We start from the raw sequence: 20,939 nt of genomic DNA, 5'->3' as shown, positions 1-20,939 counted from the left end.
ACAAAGTTGTACCTGGGGGTGCTGGGACTAGTTCAGCGGGAAAGGCGTTGTGCTTCTCTGCGCGTTTAACTGTTACATGAAAAGTGTGAGCTGGTAAGGTTGGGAGAGCTGATCCTGCTTCAGAGGAGCAAAACCAGGACTTATTCCTGTCCCGAGCTGGCTGTGGGAGACACAGCGCACGAAATCGGGACAGTCCTGCAAAATGCCAGACGTTTGGCCACCCTGCAGACACACCCGCCCCTGTTCCCTAACCTTGGGTTTCGCCAGGGCTTGTGTAGCTGCCAACTTGGTATAAGGTGAACAAGGAGAACTCACACAAAGGGGGCTTTCGACACCCATGTGGATATTTTTGGCCCATTTCAATCCAACCTCATCTATGTGGCTGCATTTTACTTGTTTCCCTGTTCATTTATCTAGTCCAAACTTCTTGCTACGTGTGTGGCGGGTATGCCATGTGTAGTGGGGCAGCTGTGACTGCATACGGGTGGGCAGCTTGGGCAAGAGCCGCCCATCCTCACACCACAAATATGCTCCCCTTTCACTCCTGCTTCCTTTTTTCCCACATAACATTCTTTTTGCCCCCTTCTTTTTTCCTTACTGTCACTTTCCTATCTACTATCCCACTCTTTCCCTCTCCTCTCTTGGGCTTTATACCTACTGTGTCGCCTCCTGTGCTTGCTTAATTTCCTTAATTCTCCTGCCTTTTCACATCTCCATTTCTACTAACGGTTCTTTTTCTTCTTCTTCATTTCCCCCTCCTTCTTTTACCCCTTCAAGAGCCATGCGCCCTTCCACTCCACATTCCTCACTCACTTGCCTCCCTTCTCTTCCCATCTCCTGCACCCTCACTGTTCATTTCTCCCCCACTTTTACAACTCCTTTGCTTCCCACTCTGGATATATTTCTGAACCCCCTGCTATCCATTTCCCTTTGCTTTTGCCCTCTTTACCCTGCATTTCCCCTTGCTCTTCTGCCTCATTATCTATTGCCCCATTCTCCTGCCCTCTTTCAGTTCCCTGCACCCATTCACCCTTTTTTCCCCACCAATCACCCTTTGCTCTTCTGATCAAGCGTGTCAAGATTAAAAGGTGCACTCCTTAAAGTCGGTGATGCTCAATGACATTTCAAGTATGTGGGGTAAGACTACTAAGGCCATGCATAAAATGGAGCTGCATGCTGTAGGAATTATGCCATGATGTCATCTCCATTGCCCATTGTTTTGAAACCTCTAATTTCCAACATCATCTACAGGCTTCTCTCATTCGATATTACCACCATTGACAGAAAACCTGATGAGGTCTGACTGTTTCCATTCACACCCCTAAACACAGAAAACTGTAAAGCCTCCATGACCCCTGAACCTGGGGTCCTCGTTCAATATTGCCCACGGGGCCCAATGTCTTGAATCAGCGACTGCCCTGCAGCACCCCAATATGTTCACATGAGCAGTAACAGCTCGCAGCACGGTTTACTGGCAGCTTCTATTTTTCTTTGCTGTGGCAGCACTGCAGGCAGAGACTGGGCACCTGTCAGAATCGGAAACTACCACCCCCGATGACTCCTCACCTGACTCCTTAGAGGAATCCTCCTGGATAGAAGTCTTAGGTCTTCTTCTCCTCTCCTTCTTGAACTCCTCCGGTTCTTCGTCCGTCTTGGAACTCTTCCTTTCCTTCTTGTCCTTCTTTCGCTCGTAGAGATAGGGACGAGCTCCGCTTGAGGCCACCCTGACAGTGGTGAGAACAAGCTGTCAGGTGGACCCAGGGGAGCCAGTCCCTTGACGCCAGGGAAAAAGCCAGTGACGGCAGAAAAAACCCTGTTAGATGGCGAGTCCTTGCTGGCAGGGAGGGTATCGGAAGTGGAGGAGGCCGATGAATAGTAATGCAGCAAACAGTACTTAAGTCCAAGTATATCAGGACGAGGTATGCTGATATCGGAAAGGATTGGAGGAGTGTCCACTGCGTTCAAGGAAAGCTGAAGCGGAGGCTGAACACGAGCAGTCCGGAGGGAAGGTATCAGCTAATATGCAGGTAAAAGAGAGAGAGAGCTGGTATAGGTGAGCGAGAGAGAGTGGAAAATGAGAGAACGAACGGAAGCGAAAGTGAGCAAGAAAGGGAGAGGGAGAGAAAGAGGGAGAGAGAATGAGCGGGAGCGAAAGCGGGTGAACGAGAGTAAGGAATCGAGCGAAAGAGGGAGAGAGAGCAAGCGGGAGAGATAGAGAGTGCAAGCGGGAGAGAAATAGCGGAGGGACACTGAGGATAGTAACAGTGGGGAACCCAGCACAAGAGGGAAGCGGGAGCAGATACGAGGGAGCGGACAAAAGGCTGCGAGACGGAATGAATCGAGACACAGGAAAAGCAGAAGCGGGCAAAGTACTACAGAGTGAAGAATCAAAGGTCCAAGCTCGAGGAGCGGCACGGCGATGTTAGCGAAAGGCTGACAATGCGAGTTGCAACGCACAGCGTTGTGGGCATGGCTACCTTTTAAAGGGAAAAGACCAGAAAAGACTAGAACGGCAAAAGGACCGCAAGGTGCCTAAGTAAGCCTCGATCTTTACCACAGTGTCCAGCGTCACGTTGTGACAGTATGCCCCCTTCTCATCTGGGATCCCCCGGGCTTACCCGGATGAGGGCGGTGAAAAAGACATAGCAAGCGAGGGGCATGGATGTGGCTTCTAGGTTCCCAGGTACTCTCTGCAGCGGAGTACCCCTTCCAATGTACCAGGTACTGAACAATACCATGTCTGTAGCGAGAATCCACCAGCCTCTCCACCTCGTATTCCTCCGGTTCTGGATTATCGGGAAATGATGAGCGTGGCATTGTCCGACCATGCGGATCTGATAGTAGGCCTTGAGAAGGGACGTGTGGAACACAGGATGGATGCGCTTCATACTGTGAGGAAGTTTCAAGCGAAAGGCCACCGGATTGATTTGAGCAGAAATGGGGAAAGGCTCAATGAATCTGGCAGAAAACTTTCCTGGGTGTAACCAGCGTGGCAAGAATTTAGTGGACAACCAAACCTTAGTGCCAACAGTCCATTTGAGGTTTTGAGATCTCTTCCTGTCAGCATACCTCTTTTGGAGCTCCCTGCTGGTCTCCAAATTCTTCTTAGCCTCCCCTTGTATACGTTTTAGCTCACAAAGTCTTTGGTCAACAGCAGGAACAGCAGTCGAGGGTATACCGACCAAGGGGATATGCATGGGATGAAAGCCATAGGAAAAAAAGAATGGACTGGTTCCTAGGGAAGCGTGCACTGTATTATTGTAGTCGAATTCCGCCGTGGAGAGAAAGGTCTTCCGCTTCTCCTGTTCTTGACCACAGAAACAACGAAGGTATTGTTCTAAGGTGGAGTTTAGACGCTCAGTTTGTCCGTTGCTTTGGGGGTGATAACCAGAAGAGAGAGCTCTACTGATTCCCAGAGTCTTACACAGAGTAGACCAGAATCGAGAAGTGAATTGAGACCCTCTGTCGGAAACAATAGTTTGGGGTAGACCGTGAAGCCTAACCACATCTCTCAGAAAAACCTCAGCGAATTCCGGAGCCGATGGTAGGCCAGATAGAGGAGAAAAATGTGCCATTTTACTCAAGGAATCTACAGTAACCATGATGGCGGTAGAAGCCATAGAGAGAGGAAGATCCACAATAAAGTCAGTAGAAATGTGTTCCCAAGGACGTGCTGGCAAAGGTCCTTGTTGAAGGAGACCCAGAGGGCGATGAGTAGAGGATTTACTGGAGGCGCAAATAGGACATGCGGCTACATAAGCCTTTACATCCTTGGCTAAAGTGGGCCACCAGAAATACCTTGATACCAAATTGGCTGTGGCTCCTTGTCCCTTGTGGCCAGCAGAAGGTAGATCGTGACACCAAGACATGGCTTGAATCTGAAGCTCTTTAGACGGAAGGAACAGCGTGTCTTTGTAGAAATACACTGTCCCTCTTTTCTCCAATGAAGCCAGATAGTCGTTGGGTATCTGGGTCAAACTAGTTGTTCGTTCAACATGTTGTAGAAATGAATTGACCGCCCCTAATATTCTTTTCCCCGAAAGAATCTCTTCGGGTTTGTGTCCATCTTCTGGGCATTCTTCTCCTAGGCTCTGGGATAAGGCATCATCCAACACGTTCTCCTTCCCTGGAAGATACGTGATGTCAAAGTCAAATTGGGAGAAAAAATAGGCCCACCGGGCATGTCTGGAATTGCGACACTCCATTTGTTGGAGTATCTTAAGGTTCCTATGATCAGTTCTTACCAAAAATGGATGAGCAGCCCCCTGTAACAGATGTCTCCACTCGACACAAGCCTGGCGGATGGCCAACAATTCCCGTTCCAATACCGAGTAGTTTCTTTCACTCGGGGTAAGTGTCCGGGAGTAGTACGCCAGCGGGTGTTCGATACCATCCCTACCAGATTGTAGTAAGGCTGCTCCTATGGCACCTCCAGAGGCGTCCGTTTCAACCACAAAAGGAAGGGACTGGTTCGGTTGAATGAGGATGGGCGCAGTAGTGAAGGCCTTTTTAAGTACCTGGAAAGCTTGTTCTGCCTTCGAGTCCCAAACAAATTCTTGACCCTTCTTTAGTAGATTGGTAATGAGTAGCACAATCTCCAAAAAATATGGGATAAAGCGTCTGTAAAAATTTGAGAGACCCAAGAACCTCTGTATATCCTTAGGGCTGCTGGGAGTGGGCCATAGTAGTACCGCCTTCACCTTCTCGGGATCCATCTGAACTCCTTCTTTGGAGAGAATAAAGCCTAGGTAGGGAACTGAAGAGGACCCGAAGATGCACTTTTCTGGCTTTAACAATAGGTGGTTCTCTTGTAATCTTCTTAACACCTGCTCAACGTGTCTGTGGTGTTCGGCCGGAGAAGAAGAGAAGATAAGAATGTCGTCAAGATAGACTACCACAAAAGAGTATAGCAGGTCAGAGAATATCTTGTCCACAAACCGTTGGAACACCGCCGGGGCGTTTACCAGTCCGAAGGGCATCACTTGATATTCAAAGTGTCCCAGAGGGGTTCTGAAGGCGGTTTTCCACTCATCCCCTTCCTTGATTCTCAACAAATGATAAGCACCTCGAAGGTCGAGTTTGGTAAAAATGTTAGCCCCTTCAACTGCTTCCAGTACTTCCTTTATAAGAGGCATGGGATATCTGTCTCTTATAGTCATACAGTTCAAACCTCGATAGTCAATGCACGGTCTCAATTCGGAGGTTCCTTTTTTGGGTACAAAGAACATGGATGCTCCGGCAGAGGAGCGTGACTCTCTGATGAGACCGTTCTGAAGGTTTGCGTCCAGATATTCCTTAAGGGCCCTTCTTTCTGGGAGAGACATGGGGTACATTCGGCCGAAAGGAACGGAAACACCTGGCTTTAACTCAATGGAGCAGTCTTCAGGCCGATGAGGAGGTAAGGAGCGTGGTAATTCGTCTTCAAAAAGTTCGGCGTATTGTTGGTAGCAGAGTGGCACCATCTGCACCACTGAGGCGGATTTAGGAGTAGGGATTCCCTTACCAGGAACCGGATTAGTCTGAAGAAGGCAGGAAGAAGTACCAGAAAGAAGATGAAAAACATATAGTGTTGGCTGACCATTCTATGGTAGGATTATGCTTACGTAGCCATGGTATTCCCAGTATTATTGGGAAGTGTGCGGCTCTTATAACATCGAAAACGATCTGTTCTTGGTGTTGAAAAAGAAGCATGGTAGCAGGTATGGTTTCTTGTACAATGGGCCCGGAGGAGAGTGGAGTTCCATCCACTCCTTCTACAGGTAAGGAACAGCTCTTTTGTAGAAAAGGCACCCCCGATCTTGAGCCCACTGGACATCGATGAAATTACCCGCCTTACCACAGTCCAACATAGCCAAGACCTCAACGGTGGGATTGGGCTCGAAAGTGAGATGTATGGTGAACACCAACAGTCTGTTATCTTCTTCTGTAGCTTTCTGACAAGTAAGGTTGCAGGGATTGATCGTCTCTGCCAGGTTCTTATCCCTGTTTAAGACCGAGGAGAAGCGTTTCCCGAACGTCTTGGAGGTACTTCTGGGCAGACCCGGAGCAAATGCTTAGAAGATCCACAGTACATGCAGAGACACCGATCTCTACGTCTCTTTCTCTCCTCTGGAATCAGGGGGCCTCTAGTAGTTCCGATCTGCATTGGTTCTTCAGTCTGGCTCCGAGTAGGTAGAGAAACTGGAGTCGTACTGGCAGAAGGAAGGCTTTTGAACCTCCTCTTTTCTTGTCTTCTCTCTAGAAGTCGGTATTCCAGCTGGAGAGTCAGGGTCACTAGTTCTTGGAAGGAGGCCGGACGGGCCACTCTGGCTAGCTCGTCTTTGAGATCGTCATGGAGCCCCCGGCGAAAGAGGGTTTGTTGAGCAGAGTCGGGCCATCCTGCATCCCTTGCCAGTCTTATGAATGTGGAAGCATAGGTTTGAACATCTTGATTCCCTTGACGAATGTCCAAGAGGGCTTTGTAAGAGGAAAACTGAACCTCAGGTCTGTCGAATTTGGCTCTCATCTGCTGGGTAAACTGGGAATAATCGTTGACTGCTGGGTCGGATTGGGATATCAACGGGGTGGCCCAAGCCAAGGCGTTTCCGACGAGATTAGCAACAAGGAAACCAACCTTAGACCTGTCTAGTTCGTAAGCCTTAGGTCTAAAAGTGAAATAGACCATGCAAGCATCCAAGAATTCCTTCAAATGCTTTGGATTGCCATCATATTTTCCAAAAGAGAACGACTGTGGAGGCAAGTCGCCCCGAGTATCATCTCGTACTGCTATCTGTTGTCGTAGACTGACATTTTCGGTTCGGAGGTTCTGTACTTCTGTCTGAAGGCCTTGGATAGCAGCTACCATCTCCTGGATCTGTTCCAGGGAGGGCATGTTGACTTGCTGGCGTTGCAAACTGTCAGAATCGGAAACTACCACCCCTGATGACTCCTCACCTGACTCCTTAGAGGAATCCTCCTGGATAGAAGTCTTAGGTCTTCTTCTCCTCTCCTTCTTGAACTCCTCCGGTTCTTCATCCGTCTTGGAACTCTTCCTTTCCTTCCTTTCCTTCTTGTCCTTCTTTCGCTCATAGAGATAGGGACGAGCTCCGCTTGAGGCCCCCCTGACAGTGGTGAGAACAAGCTGTCAGGTGGACCCAGGGGAGCCAGTCCCTTGACGCCAGAGAAAAAGCCAGTGATGGCAGAAAAAACCCTGTTAGATGGCGAGTCCTTGCTGGCAGGGAGGGTATCGGAAGTGGAGGAGGCCGATGAATAGTAATGCAGCAAACAGTACTTAAGTCCAAATATATCAGGACGAGGTATGCTGATGTCGGAAAGGATTGGAGGAGTGTCCACTGCGTTCAAGGAAAGCTGAAGAGGAGGCTGAACACGAGCAGTCCGGAGGGAAGGTATCAGCTAATATGCAGGTAAGAGAGAGAGAGAGAGAGAGCTGGTACAGGTGAGCGAGAGAGAGTGGAAAATTAGAGAACGAACGGAAGCGAAAGTGAGCAAGAAAGGGAGAGGGAGAGAAAGAGGGAGAGAGAGCGAGCGGGAGCGAAAGCGGGTGAACGAGAGTAAGGAATCGAGCGAAAGAGGGAGAGAGAGCAAGCGGGAAAGATAGAGAGAGCAAGCGGGAGAGAAATAGCGGAGGGACACTGAGGATAGTAACAGTGGGGAACCCAGCACAAGAGGGAAGCGGGAGCAGATACGAGGGAGCGGACAAAAGGCAGCGAGACGGAATGAATCGAGACACAGGAAAAGCAGAAGCGGGCAAAGTACTACGGAGTAAAGAATCAAAGGTCCAAGCTCGAGGAGCAGCACTGCAGGCGATGTTAGCGAAAGGCTGACAATGCGAGTTGCAACGCACAGCGTTGTGGGTGTGGCTACCTTTTAAAGGGAAAAGACCAGAACGGCAAAAGGACCGCAAGGTGCCTAAGTAAGCCTCGATCTTTCCCACAGTGTCCAGGGTCGCGTTGTGACAGCACCCTAGACTGGACAAGTGCCACATGCCACAAGTGCCACGTGCTTGTGCTTTGTTGACACACTTTTGCACTACTGCAGCAGACCATTGCAGGGATGCTATTGGTGGGGACAACGAAGTCTACTGCTTCATAAGTATGCGTGGTGTGGTTGGTCAGGGGCTGGAAGATTCTATGCTGCTGACTAAGCCTTTTTTTTGGAATTGTTTGACTTCCAAGATTTTCTTGCGATTCTTTGACTTTTAAGCACAAAGCCATTCTACTATGTCCGTGCTTTGCTTTGTTTATTTACACCGTGGGCAATATTTGATCAAATCGCCTCTATAGCGACTGATGTATAAGTCTTTAGCAGTACCTTGTTGCAGTCAGTCACTGAGATTGGATGTGTGTTTGGATAGGTGTGTCATGCTGCACTTACTCGTTGTTACAAAGTAGCACTGTGCATTGGTTGTGTGAGAGTCCCTCTATTCTTAGACGCCTATAATATTTTGTAAAGTGCAAAGATTGTGTGCCTTCAATATGAAAATAAAATGTGTATGTAGATTGTGCGTGGGTGTGTGTGTGTATACTTGTGTGATTGCTTGGTGTGTGTGTGTGCGTGCATGTGTGTGTGTGTGTGTTTGTGTGACTGTGTGGGAGAGTAAGGGGAATGTGTTGGCCTGGGAACTGGGTTGTGGGTGATGAATGAGAAGGGTTCAGGGGGTAGAACACCACCATTTTCTAGAAATCTAGTGGAAGAGGGTGAGGAAGAGGGTGGGGGCAGGGTCGCCTTCCTGAGGAGTTGGGGGTTTCAGAAAGTCATATTTGAGCATTTTGAAGGCAACACAAAATCAGCCAAAAGAAATCTGAATTGTTTGTGTTCAGTCTTTAAAATGCAGAGATATCACAAAAAACCCAGACATCATTTGTTAACAGCACTCGTGCACAATTCTGGGTGTGGATGTGCACTCTGTGGATACACATGTCATCTTATGTTCTCTTACGTTTTAATTGAAATAGCACCAATGCTCGGTCGGGAACATGCGAGCATCTGATCATTGTGTTGTAGAATTTGATGCTGCTGAAAAAAGTCAGCTCCCACAAGGCAGCTTCCCACACATAGTCCCGACAAGGTAGGTAAAACGTGTGCACATGTGTGTGTATGTGTGTGTGTTTGTTTGTTAATTTGGTAATGGGCACCGAACCCTTAGGTAACTGGGCGCAGCAGATACAAGTATGCTTAAAGCTTAGGTACAGAACATGGAGTGATACAGTGAATACAGCCAAAGTGCAAAAAGGTACAGTAAAGTGATGCAGTAGGTGTTATGTGAGCATACAGGGACTTGATAGTTTTAGCAGAGAGAGTAGGCAACTTTTACCTTCTCAAGCTCGTAGAATGCAGAGAGGGGAGCACGTTCAGATACCCTCAGCATTTCTCTGAAGGCGTCGTATACTTTTAATGGTACTTAAAAATAACACCTTTAAAAACGATGCTCGCTGCTATAGTTCTACTGAGACAGTGGGCCTCATAATGACCCTGCCAGTCCGGAAACAAGGGTGCCGGTAAGCTTACCGCCACCGTTGTTTCCAGACCGACATTTTACCGGTCTGCCTGCTGGGCACAGTGGCCACAGTAAGCAGACCGGTCACCGAAGCACCGGCACTGTGAGCAACGGTGCCGGTACGTCCATGTTCCCACTTCCATAGGGTCCTCTGGGACTCTATGGGAATGCGGACATACATTTTACTGGCACCTGACTTTCTGAGCCTTTGGGGTTGTAATCTTCCGGTGGCACCAGGAAGTCAGGCGCCAGTAAATATTTATGGGTCTGGCTGCAACCCGCTGGTAGCACCGGCACAGTTACCGCCGGAACCGCAATGAGGCCCAGTATCTAAACTTTCTGGCAACTTCCAGATTTGTAATAGCACAGTAACTACATTTCCTATGGCTTTTCATTCATTTTTGGGCTAATCAACAGTAATTTTGAGATATTACAATGAAGAAAAATGTTCCTGGTAGGTATCAATCCCTTACAATTTTTGAAGGAGCATAGACAAATAATGATGTAGAGCAATCAAACGCATTACCGACTTACCTGTCTTCCAATTAAGTTGGGCGTGATGTGATTTAATAAGAAGTTTAATTGACATAACAATGGGCATCAGGATAGGTGTTTGAAAACAGATCAGATTTTTATGAAATATTCAATAAAGTAAATTGATGTAAAAAATGATTTGGAGATAATAATGGTTAGGGGCAGTAGTAACAGTCATATCATTCGGAATGTTAATAATAATGGAGTTAGGAATGAAGAAAGAAATTCCATATCACAAAGTGTTAGTGATAGTCTATAGAACTTAATGAACACCAATCCCAATCAAAGATGACGATTGACAGGGATAGAGTTGGGCAAAAGTCTATGATGGCCTGTTATATATGGTGATTCAGAATGGTGCCCGTTGATCTTGGAACTCTGAATGCAACGTGTTTATCAAGACACTGCTGATGCTGGAAAAGGTAGGTAGCAGTAGAATAAGTTTGTAGATGTATTTTTGAGGAGCAAAGAGTGGTGTATTATTTGGCACATAAATTGTGCATTTTTCCTTGCATGAAATAAGAATAGTTTAGCTTATATGGGAGAACTACTATTTTTGAGGAGAAATCTATGAATGTAAAAGATAAGGTAAGAGTACATTTGCAAGGGTAATTGAGAGAATTATGGTGAGATGGAGCACAGAAACATACATAATATGCCTAATCAAGTGTACCTTTACTTTTTAATTTGTAGCTTTTTCTGCATAGAAAAGCATGGAAATATCTTAGAAATTTGAAGTAGATAGGTGGTAGAACGAATCCATCACATGAGAAGAATACAGGATTAAAATTCAGGTTTAAGTAGTTAGAGATTTAATTTTGTTTGGGAAAAATATAATTATAATTTTGGAATAATGTTTGGAATAGACATTGTTTTTTACTTATTACAATATGGTTTTGTTTTTCTTTTTGGGGGAGATGCAAAGGACTGACTGAATAGTGCATTTTAAATCCAATTTTCACTGATAAGAATAATTAAATAATGAAGTTAAGATTTGTGAAGACTCAATTTGATGAAATTAATTGACCAATTCATGTAATTTCTCCTTTTCTTTATTCTTTTTTCTCTTCATCATGTTGGGTGAAATAATTGATATGTCATTATATATGAAAGGACATTAATTGGTGTTGGATGGGAAATTAGGCCTTGAAGGAGCTCAATAGTTGCTACGAGATATAAAAGTGACCACTAAACAAAATGCATGTCGGCATAAGGCAGTAGCATAGTTTGACAGAATTCGAGATTGTATGGAAATAAAGCAGAAAAGAATAAATATGTATGGATTTGGAAAGTGTTTTTGAAACATAAAAATGAATATTCAGCATAAGGCAGTCCCATACTTTGATAGAATTGGAAATTGTATGGAAATGAAATGCAAAAAAATAAATATCTGTGAATTTGAAAAGTGTTTTTGAAACATAATAATCAATATTTGGGGAACTGAAGCTGAATCGTAAAATAAATTGTATGGACAAGAATACAGGATAATCATTGCAATCAAATATGGCGTAATATTGAGAAATTGGACATTGAATGAAAATATAAATTGAATTGATTCTATTATGATAAATGTGATGAGTTGTGAACGCATGGAGTTATGAACGCATTGGAAATTATATGAATTGACATATAGGACTTGTATAGCATTCTAAATTAAGTGAGTAATGGTGTACATAAAACACTGTGGTTGTAATCAAGTGACCCTTTTTGGTATCAATTGTGAGAAAAACGCAACTTTGGGATATGATCTAGTTTAATAGTAAACTATGTATGGCTTCTATATTATTAACTTGATATTAATGGTGCTTCGCAGCAGAGGTACTTTTAATGAGTCTCGTCCAACCTAAACAAGACATGGCATCATTTCTTACTCAAATTTTACAGGTTAATTGTAATCCGAATCTAGTTGATCGATCATAATTTTAATTTCCACATTTTAATTGGCCACTGGTTTAAGTGTTGTTTAAATTCAAAACAATGCAAATATCATACCACATGGGCCTTTTCTTCCCATAGGAAGAGAAATATTGAATGTAAAAATACAACGTGAGTAATAAAATTAGTTGTACTGACAAACTAGACATGGATTACAATTGACATAGCAAATTCAAAAGTAATACATAAGTATATTGATTGATAAAGAAATATGGGCCCTGAATAGCCACATAGAATTGGGAGACATGTCTCTTGAAACAGACGTTGGTCATTTATTTGCTTTAGTTATGTTTCTAAGGAAACTAAATGTTTTCCTTTGCAAGGCAGCACCTCATATTAGCGAAAATATATTAAGGCTTGTCATGAACATTCAAGAAGAAATTAAGAATTTTACAGTACTAGAGCGCATCAGAGAATGTTGTAGTGTTTAGGTTATTCTCGGCTCAACATAGTAAAGACAAGAGTTGTCATTCTTCTCTCGGCAGCCATATGATCAAACCACTACTAGTGGAACTATTTATCAATAAAAAATGTTATTCATTTGAGCACAGTTACCCTAGTTTCACCTTACAATTTAAACTAATACTTTATAAATGGGACAGTGCCATCAATTCTCAGAACAGCTGCTATGCTTTTAATGGCACAGTAATAGCTCTTGCCAATGTCAGTAGAGAATCCATAGAGTGACTGGTCATAATGTAGCATTAGCCACAGAGGAAGTGAGCGAGGGCCAGGGTGTTAACATTCCTTTTGGGTTCTTGTTTTTATTGGGAAATTGACTTTACATATCTCACGCTTGCTGACTCCCCATAAAAAAAACGACAAACTAAAATGGTGGCCTGGCCAATAGAAAAGGGACATTGTCCTTTTTCTGTTTCCATGTTGGCCAGTGAGGGAATGCAATTCTGAAGCAGGAGACAGCTGAAGCAGGTAAGGAGGAGCAATGGGTGACGGTGGAGAGACGGGGTGGGAGGAGAGGGCAGATGGCAGGGGGCAGTGGGACTGCATGGCAAGCAGGGTGAGGGGAACGAAGCACTGACATCAGGCCAAAAAAAAACATTGCAGCTATGGGCATGATGCAGGATACACAAAGGAAACATGGACCCATAACTGTAGGGCAAGGTTGCGTTCCCAGGATCATGATTGGCTGGCACCACTCTTCTGGAGCTGCCCTCTTATTTTTCTCTGTGGATATAATGCAGGTAGGAATGTCTTCAGTTTGAAGGAATGGTGGACCCGTGCGCTATCAGTTAGTTTGCATAGTTAATCCGTTCAGTCCTGCAGCCGAGAACATGGTTTGCTAGGGATCCAAAACTCCAAATTTGCCAGTGGTATTGTGTATTGGTAAGTATGCAAACCTTGTTTAGTGATGGCGCCTGAGAATGGTTGGAACCATGTCTGGCGATTGCTGGTTGAAAAATGTCTGCAACACTTTATTCGTGTTTACATGTAGAGTTTATTGTTAATTGTTGGTTATGGTACAAATCAAGCGGCCTCGCATGGTGTGCTAGGTGCATGTGAGAAAAGCCAACACGTGTTTCGATCAAAGTCTTTGTCAAGGCAGAAGATGGGTGGTAGGTGAGCCTTCTTAAGGCTGTCTTGGGCCTGTCAGTTGGAGCAGAGCCAAGTCGTGGTAGCAGGCTGAGTAGCCACTGTCGTATGCTCGATGGCTATCCGTGCGTCTGTGTGTCTCAGTGATTGGCTGTCACCACTCTTCTGGAGTTACCCTCTTATGTTTCTGTGTGGATATAATGCACTCTGGAAGAAGGAGAGAGAGAGAGCATGCATTCCAGTTTGCTCTCCAGGCTATCGCATTTTCAATTTGGCACCTTTCATGACCTCTCCAAAGCCATTAAAGTACCTGACACTGCTCCAGATCTCCCAGCCATTCAAACAAAGCAAACTGTTTTGAATAATCCCAGCATATAAAATGGGCCTTTCAGAGTCTGGAAGGGCTGCTGCAGGCATCATTACATCTCTGACAAGCCACAGTCCTACAGGCCTCGGAGAGGGACCGGCCCAGTGGGAAATATAGCCCAGCTTGCTAATTCACCTTTTTCTTAGATCTATCTGTAGCCTACACGTCCCAGGTCCAATCTCAGGGGGATAACATGTGGGTTAAAATTTCAGATGCAGAAACAATGGGCCTCATTACATGGACGGCGGTAAGGGTTTACCGGTACTGGTAAGTGCATCGGTACCGGTAAACCCTTACCGCCTTACTATGAGGTCCCTTTGCGGGTTGCTACTTTAACGCCTGCTGTTTAGCAGGCGTTAAAAACCAACCCGCAAAGGGACCAGGGTGCTAATTACGGTACCGCAATTTGCGGCACCGTAATTAGCGCCTTCCCCGTTCCCATAGAGCCCTATGGGGCAAAAATTGGAATGGGGAAGGGCAATGGGGGAAGGGGGAATTACCGCCCCGCCAACCTTGGAATAGGGCGGTAATTCCCCTTTCCTCCAAGGCGGTGCCGGTATTTTACCGGCATGGACCAAGGTGCTAATAGCACCATGGTTCTCCACCATCCGTGTAATGAGGCCCAATGTGTTTAACATTGAATAGGTTTGAATCCCAGTTCAGTCGACTTGGCCTCATCTTCTAAATAGGGCTGCAATACTTTTATTGGGCTAGTTTGGAGACTTCTTAGATGGGCTGGTATATTTTCAATCGGAGACATGAGTGAAAAGCAGAACACAACGAATCCCATTGGCTTACACTCTGCCCATGGAGAATCCAATATTTCTTCATTTCCTTTCAAGTACCAGTGAATGCCTTGGCCAATCACTTTCAATCCCATTCATTGGATGTTTCAGTCAATCTGATTCTCTACAGTAACCTGTGGAAACTATTCAGGTGTTTATCACTGCATCCTTTCTTCATGAAATAGTTGGAGGCCTGAGTGAGCCCCCAGTTTCGAGACTACCTGGAGGATAATCAGATCCCCGACTAGCTTTTCATCCACTTATGGGCCCCCGAATCCATGCTGGTATCGGTACTGGATGACTTAGTCAAGATACGGGGTGATGGCAGCATGGCCGGTTTTATTTAATTGGGCATGTTTGTCGCTTTTGATTCTATTGATCACACGCTCCTGTTGTCCAGACTGCAAGGTATCGAGTCGGTGGCAATGTCCATAACTGGCTTGCATAATTCCTGGATCAGCACAAACAAAACCATTTCTTCACCTCCCGTCAAATCGTCACCTGTCACCTGTGACATGTGAAGTCCCTCAAGGGTCAGCACTGTCCCCACTCCTCTTTAATGTAGTGTCCAGCCTTTGGCTAGACTCATCCGCTCTATCAAATTTGTTTCACAAGTTGTGGCAGCGGTCCTGAATGGTAGCCTAGACTTCTGCAATGCATTGCTGCTTTCCCAGCCGGGTTATCTACTGAAACGTTTTCAGGTGTTAAAGAATGCGGAAGTTAAGCTGATCACGGGCATCCCTTATGGAAAGCCTGTGTCAGTGGCTTGACGCTGACTGCATTGGCTGCCAGTTCTGGCACGTGTCCACTTTAATTTCTTGTGCTTTATACATTGGGCTCAGCAAGGGATGGGCTATCGGGTACTTCAGGGGAAAATCAAGCCCTATTGTCCTTCCAGGTCGCTACGTTTGACGTCCTTGCCCCAGTTGGAAGTTCCGCGTTATTGTGTGGAGCGTTGTGGAGGTCGAGCCTTTTCAGTTGATGGCCCAAAGTTGTGGAACACATTTCCAGTTGCACTTCACCACATCCAAGACTTCAGCAAGTTTAGGCAATGTCTAAAAACATTTTTGTTAGGCCTCACATGGTCTTCTTGCTCGGCGCACTTATGCCTTTGGTGAATTTTGCACATTATAAGAACTTGATTGATTGAATGGTTTTGGATAATTGCCAGAGGGATTCAGCCCATCTGCAGAGAACCCCCAAAGGTGTTGGAACGCTGCGGCCCCATTGTGCCAGTTCAACCTGCCTTGTGAATGGAGGTGGGCCACCTACTTCTTTATGACATTGTGGCCCTTCTCAGCAGTGATAGCAAACCTTGAATGGGACAATTAGGTCATTCCTTACCTAGAATACTTTTAGTGAGCAGTATCATAGTGTGCTGCTTTTAATGGATAAGTGCCCTTATCCCTAGGTATGGTCTTTGGTTGTGATATGGATCATTTGCAATTACGCCGAAATGACAACAGCTCAGACAGTCTATAAGACTACATTGCTAAATTCTAAAGTGTTGTTATGGAACAATATTCCTACTGTACATAGTATAACTGATGGCAGTCTTTTTCTTAGTTTCTAATCACCCTTGGCAGGGTTGCGCAGCCAATCCAGATGCTCGGAACGCAGACTGTATTCACCAGTAGAAGCCTGCATTTGGAGCACCCAGGGTGCTGTACATCACTGCCCCTTGCCACCATCTCCAAGCTTGTTTCCCTAGCAGTTTCCTGCCTCTTCTTTAGCACCCATAAATCCAAAGTGTGTGTACTAAAGGCTCATAGCAGATTTACATTTATTTTGATATAGGACATACCTGAGGTATCTGCGATGCCGCTCAGATCTGTGTGACCCTGATCAACGCTGAAAATGGCCTTCAGTGGAATGGTGCAACCTTGAAGATGCCAAAGGTAAGTTTATTTTAGTTTTCAATGTACAAAAAAGCCCTTAGCACCCGCCTTTGGGGTTTTGGATTTGTGGGTGCTAATGCTGATAATATATTGAACAGGATATAAACCCACTGGTAACATCACCGCCACCTGCGCAAAGAGACCTTCACTCAGGCCCTTCATTTGGACGGCAGGATGTTGCAGGCAGGATGAACCCATTGTCCCATGCATTGTTGCCTCAATATTCTGCATGGTGTTTATAATAAAACACTGTATGCCTAATGGCCACTTTTGGACAATATAAGGTATAGTGCAGCCTGTGGCCCAAAGGGGCCTAGCTAGTATGGCCTACTATAATAAATGCACAGACATCACGGTAATAAAAGTATTTTATTTAGTGTAGTGTGTGTTCTTAATTTCTCTATGTGTCTTTGTTGTATAATAATGTATGTGTTTGTTGTGGAAGAGTCCATCCAGCCCACCCTGGGTTTGGATGGAATGTTTGATAAAGACAAGAAGGGAAAACAAAGGACTAAAACTCCCCTGCCCAAGAATGGCCTGGGCAGGGGAGAAAAGAATCCATAGCGGATTTATAAAAGAAACAGTTCAAAAGAACAATTAGAAAAGGAGGTGTGAAATGGAAAAGAAGCAGATGAGCGAGAGAGAGAAAGGGGAAGCACTGCCTTGACCATGCTAGCATGATGGCAGAGCCCCCAGAGAGTGATCCGCCGGGCTGAGCTACTTGCCAGCGGCAGCTCGGCTGCCCACAACACCTCGAATGGTGCCAGGCCAGCCGCAGGATAGACCAGACTGGCCCATGCATTATAAAGGGACCGGGCATCGTACGTTGTGCTGCCCCAGCCAAATAAGAACAGCCCTGTCTGAGCCGTGTGAGGGGGGCAGCCTGATCCAGGATACCTGGCCGTGCCCCAAGTTGCAAATAACAAGGGGGGGGGGTCCTGGGAGACTCTATGCCAGACATGAGTCCTGGTTACAAGAGCCTTAACCAGAGTCTTTAGCTCACTATCTTTCACAGAGGAGAAATATCCTAAACATATTCGTCTTTGTCCTGCCCTGGGGCAGTCCAGCACCGAAATGCTAGGCAATTCTTCTCTGAACAAGAGTGCCAACAGCATCCCCAGACACGTGTTTCGGTCTGGTTGAACCTCATCAGTAGGGTGTAGATGTGCCTCTCTAAGAGTCCAAGTTGGCCTGCCTCGTGGCCAGTGAGGCATCCATTCATAAATGTCCTCCCGGGCCACATATGTCAGGCGCGGCCCGAGAGGGAAAAAGCACAAAGGCCACTCCATCCAGGAGGGCAGGTGGTGATGTAAAGCCCTGGGCTAACTTGCCAGCCAACCTGTGCGAAGAGGAGGAAGTATGAAGTTCCAGGCTGGTCCACTGCAGCCCAGGTGAAGGAAAACCCTGGACCGCCCCTGTGTCTCACAACACATTGCTGAGGTGGCGGGACAAGAAGCAGTGCCATACCACAGAATGTGGGGCCCCCCTGAGAGCCTTACCGAGATACGCCCATGCTCCTTCAAAAAGTACAAGCCGGGCCTCAAACTCCCAGGTCAGGCCTGGTCCACCAAACATGCGCAAAGCCCATGAAGATCATGCTGCTGCCTGGAGGCATTTAGTGCTGCACCAAGTGAGAGTTCAAAATGCTTTACATTAAAACTTATATCTTTCACCTAGTGTAGCGACAAGGGGGGTGGCATCAAAATGTACTACCAGCTTCTTTGCATGGCCAGTACAATGATTGTGTGCATGCTAGCGGTGGAGGCATCCTTTGGTGCTGGGAGGGGGAGCTGCTTCTGAGGGGCAATGGCATTGTAAACTACTGAAAATTAGTGGTGGTAGGTGGATACCTTTACCTGCGAGGCATTAACATCTGCCACAAATGAATGCCAATGAATAAGCGCAGGGAGGGAGCTGTAGGTAATGGAGGTGGTATTGGTGGGGTTTTTCCCAAGCAAAGAAGCAGGCCATTTTATCTCAAAATCTTTTAGAAAAATGTGGTCTAAGGCCATTAAATGTATCATTGATTCTCGAGGATAGCACATGAAAAAAATCCAGTAGATGGCATTTCACCAACAGTACATGGGAGTATTTTGCAATATTTTGTAATGCCTGTGTCTACAACATATGCTCGCATTGCCACTGTAGGTCACTTTCATGAAGCTTTGGCTACAATCTATCTAGGTTACTGTAAATCACTTTCATGAAACTCCAGGCACGATCTATGCATTTATGGGGACTGTAAATCACTTTCATGAACTTGCAACCAAATGCTTTGCCAGTATGGCGATTGTAAATCTTTCATGAAGCTGCGGACACAAATGTGCCAGCGACGGTCCCTGGAAATCGCTTATTTTCTTTCCCTCTTCATCAAAAACATGTATCTCTCTTTCACACACACACACATTCACACTCACACAAGTGGGTTTCTGTTTCAATTCCTTTTCAGGATGGCTCTGAGTCCAGAGGGGTTGTGTTTTCTGTGGGGCATTTTCTGTTCTGCAGAAAGGTCTAAAGGTAGGAATTATTTGGCATCCACTTTCCAAGTTGGTTTTTTAGTACTTTTACAGCAGTCATTTTAACAGTGACATGTTATCTGGATGCAGGCATGGCTTACTTAGGGGGTTCATGGTTGTACAATTCATTTCACATTAGGCTGTTTGGGCTCTGCCTTGACAATTATCAATATATGATTATTACCAGTTAAATGGTAATCAATATTATCGACCAGTGAAAGATGAAAGGCAAAGTTGGCCGTGCTGAGATTTTAACCTGCCACACCACATCATACACGTATAGACATGCACAAATGCCCCATTTCTAAAAGAGGCATGAGGGTATGAATGCGCTGAGCTATCTTACCTGCAAGGTTGGGAATGCATTATGCATGTTGTTTAGAAAAACAAAATGCAAGTCGGAAAAAGCAGACAGTTTAGAGCAATGTAGAGGCTATAACAATCCAGAATAAACAGATGTATTTGAGTATTTTCCTGTAGACCTATGAATAAGTGCGTTTGAGTGGCACTTGTTGTTTCAGTTTCGCAGGACGCATTTTCAGAGCTCTAAAGTTGGCCAAAGGCATGCTTGAGAAGGCTGTATGCTCCTGGTTATTTCTGTGAATTCTGGAGCTTGTAGTCCTACCGTTAAAAAGGGATAAGCACAACTAAGCACGACTAATGTCCCAGAATGAAAAGAAAACCAGGACTGGGAGGAAAGCTTGGGGACTCTGCATTTTCATTGCTTTCTTATTTGTAGCGAGGTTCGAAATTATGCATCCCATGACAACAGAGAAGCATCAAGGCACTAGTCCTAATAGAAAGTGGGGGACTCATTAACCTATATAATGACAGTTGACGTCACAGGAAGATAACGGATGTTAACGTGAAATATGCTAATTCCGCTCATTTGGTCGTTCTCAATTAAAAAAAAGCGTACAGGATAAATACGCATTTGCCTCTCTCAACCCAATCGCCCTAAAAATAGCCCAAGAGGCAAGGGTTTCCACCAAAGTCATGTTTCGCTCCACATCTACAGCCCATTAGCTAGCCACACAATCTAATGTGACAAAGAAGTGCAGCATTGCACCAGTCTTTGTACGTTTACAAAATAAGGCAAAAGTCCTGTAAAGGCAAAAATAGTTATTTCTATCAGAGGTACAACACCCACAGCTAATGGAAATTGCATTACACACTGCTAGCAACAATTGACAGTTTCAGGAATGTGTGGAGGGTGAATTGAAAGCCACCTTCCAGGGACGTCATTTGGGCCTCGGACGTCTGCTTGCATTCACAGTAATTTGGTAATATGGGCCTATACACATTGATATTAACGATATTAACGATACATATGGAGATCGATTCTTGTATGAAATGTATATCACATTATAGTGATATAGTAGCCATATTTTTTGTAGTGTACTTAGGGGCAATGCTATGTGATGCCACTTCCTGTTTTGTCCAGGGGTGAAAGATGGTGTTCCATCGCTTCCCGTGATGTCACTTCGGGGTGGGGTCAAATTACATCACTTCCTGTTATATGTGTGTTATATGTTGTGTGTGTTATATGTTGTATATAAATGTGTATATGCATGTGTATTCCTATGTATATATTTAATTACTGTTAAGTGAGATGTTAAGCAGGGAAACGTAGAATAGGGATTATATGGAATGGGAATGTTATGTAGGTTAAAAAGTTAAGTAGGTGTAGGTTGCTGTAGTGAGTAGATAAAAAAGGGGATACAGGTGAGGAACCCTGGTGTGAGGTAGCAGGATAGTGTGTGGCCTGCCTGAGGCCACCTAGGGAGATGAGACCACCTGCAGAGGCCATCCTATGGCCTCACACTCAATGTGGGTGGTATCTGAGGTTAGGTAAGG

At 45.4% G+C, this 20,939-nt stretch overlaps 2 protein-coding genes across 2 annotated transcripts in view; one reads left to right on the top strand and one right to left on the bottom strand.

The window, feature by feature from the left end:
• Nucleotides 1-20,939, bottom strand: part of LOC138567390 (actin, cytoskeletal 3-like) — a 510,127-nt gene that overhangs the window by 285,159 nt on the left and 204,029 nt on the right. The window lies entirely within an intron of this gene.
• Nucleotides 16,470-20,939, top strand: part of LOC138567386 (actin, cytoplasmic 1-like) — a 101,789-nt gene continuing 97,319 nt past the window's right edge. The window contains exon 1 of the mRNA XM_069645549.1: nt 16,470-16,566. Within this exon, the coding sequence (XP_069501650.1) occupies nt 16,558-16,566 (9 nt within the window). The 5' untranslated portion in view covers nt 16,470-16,557. The remainder of the gene's footprint in view (nt 16,567-20,939) is intronic.

The sequence above is a fragment of the Ambystoma mexicanum genome, chromosome 2p (genome assembly GCF_040938575.1).
Source record: "Ambystoma mexicanum isolate Mex_15411 chromosome 2p, UKY_AmexF1_1, whole genome shotgun sequence".
In the NCBI taxonomy this organism is placed as follows: Eukaryota; Metazoa; Chordata; class Amphibia; order Caudata; family Ambystomatidae; genus Ambystoma; species Ambystoma mexicanum.
Note: the sequence above shows the minus strand (reverse complement) of the source record. Positions and strands in the feature narration are given on the sequence as shown.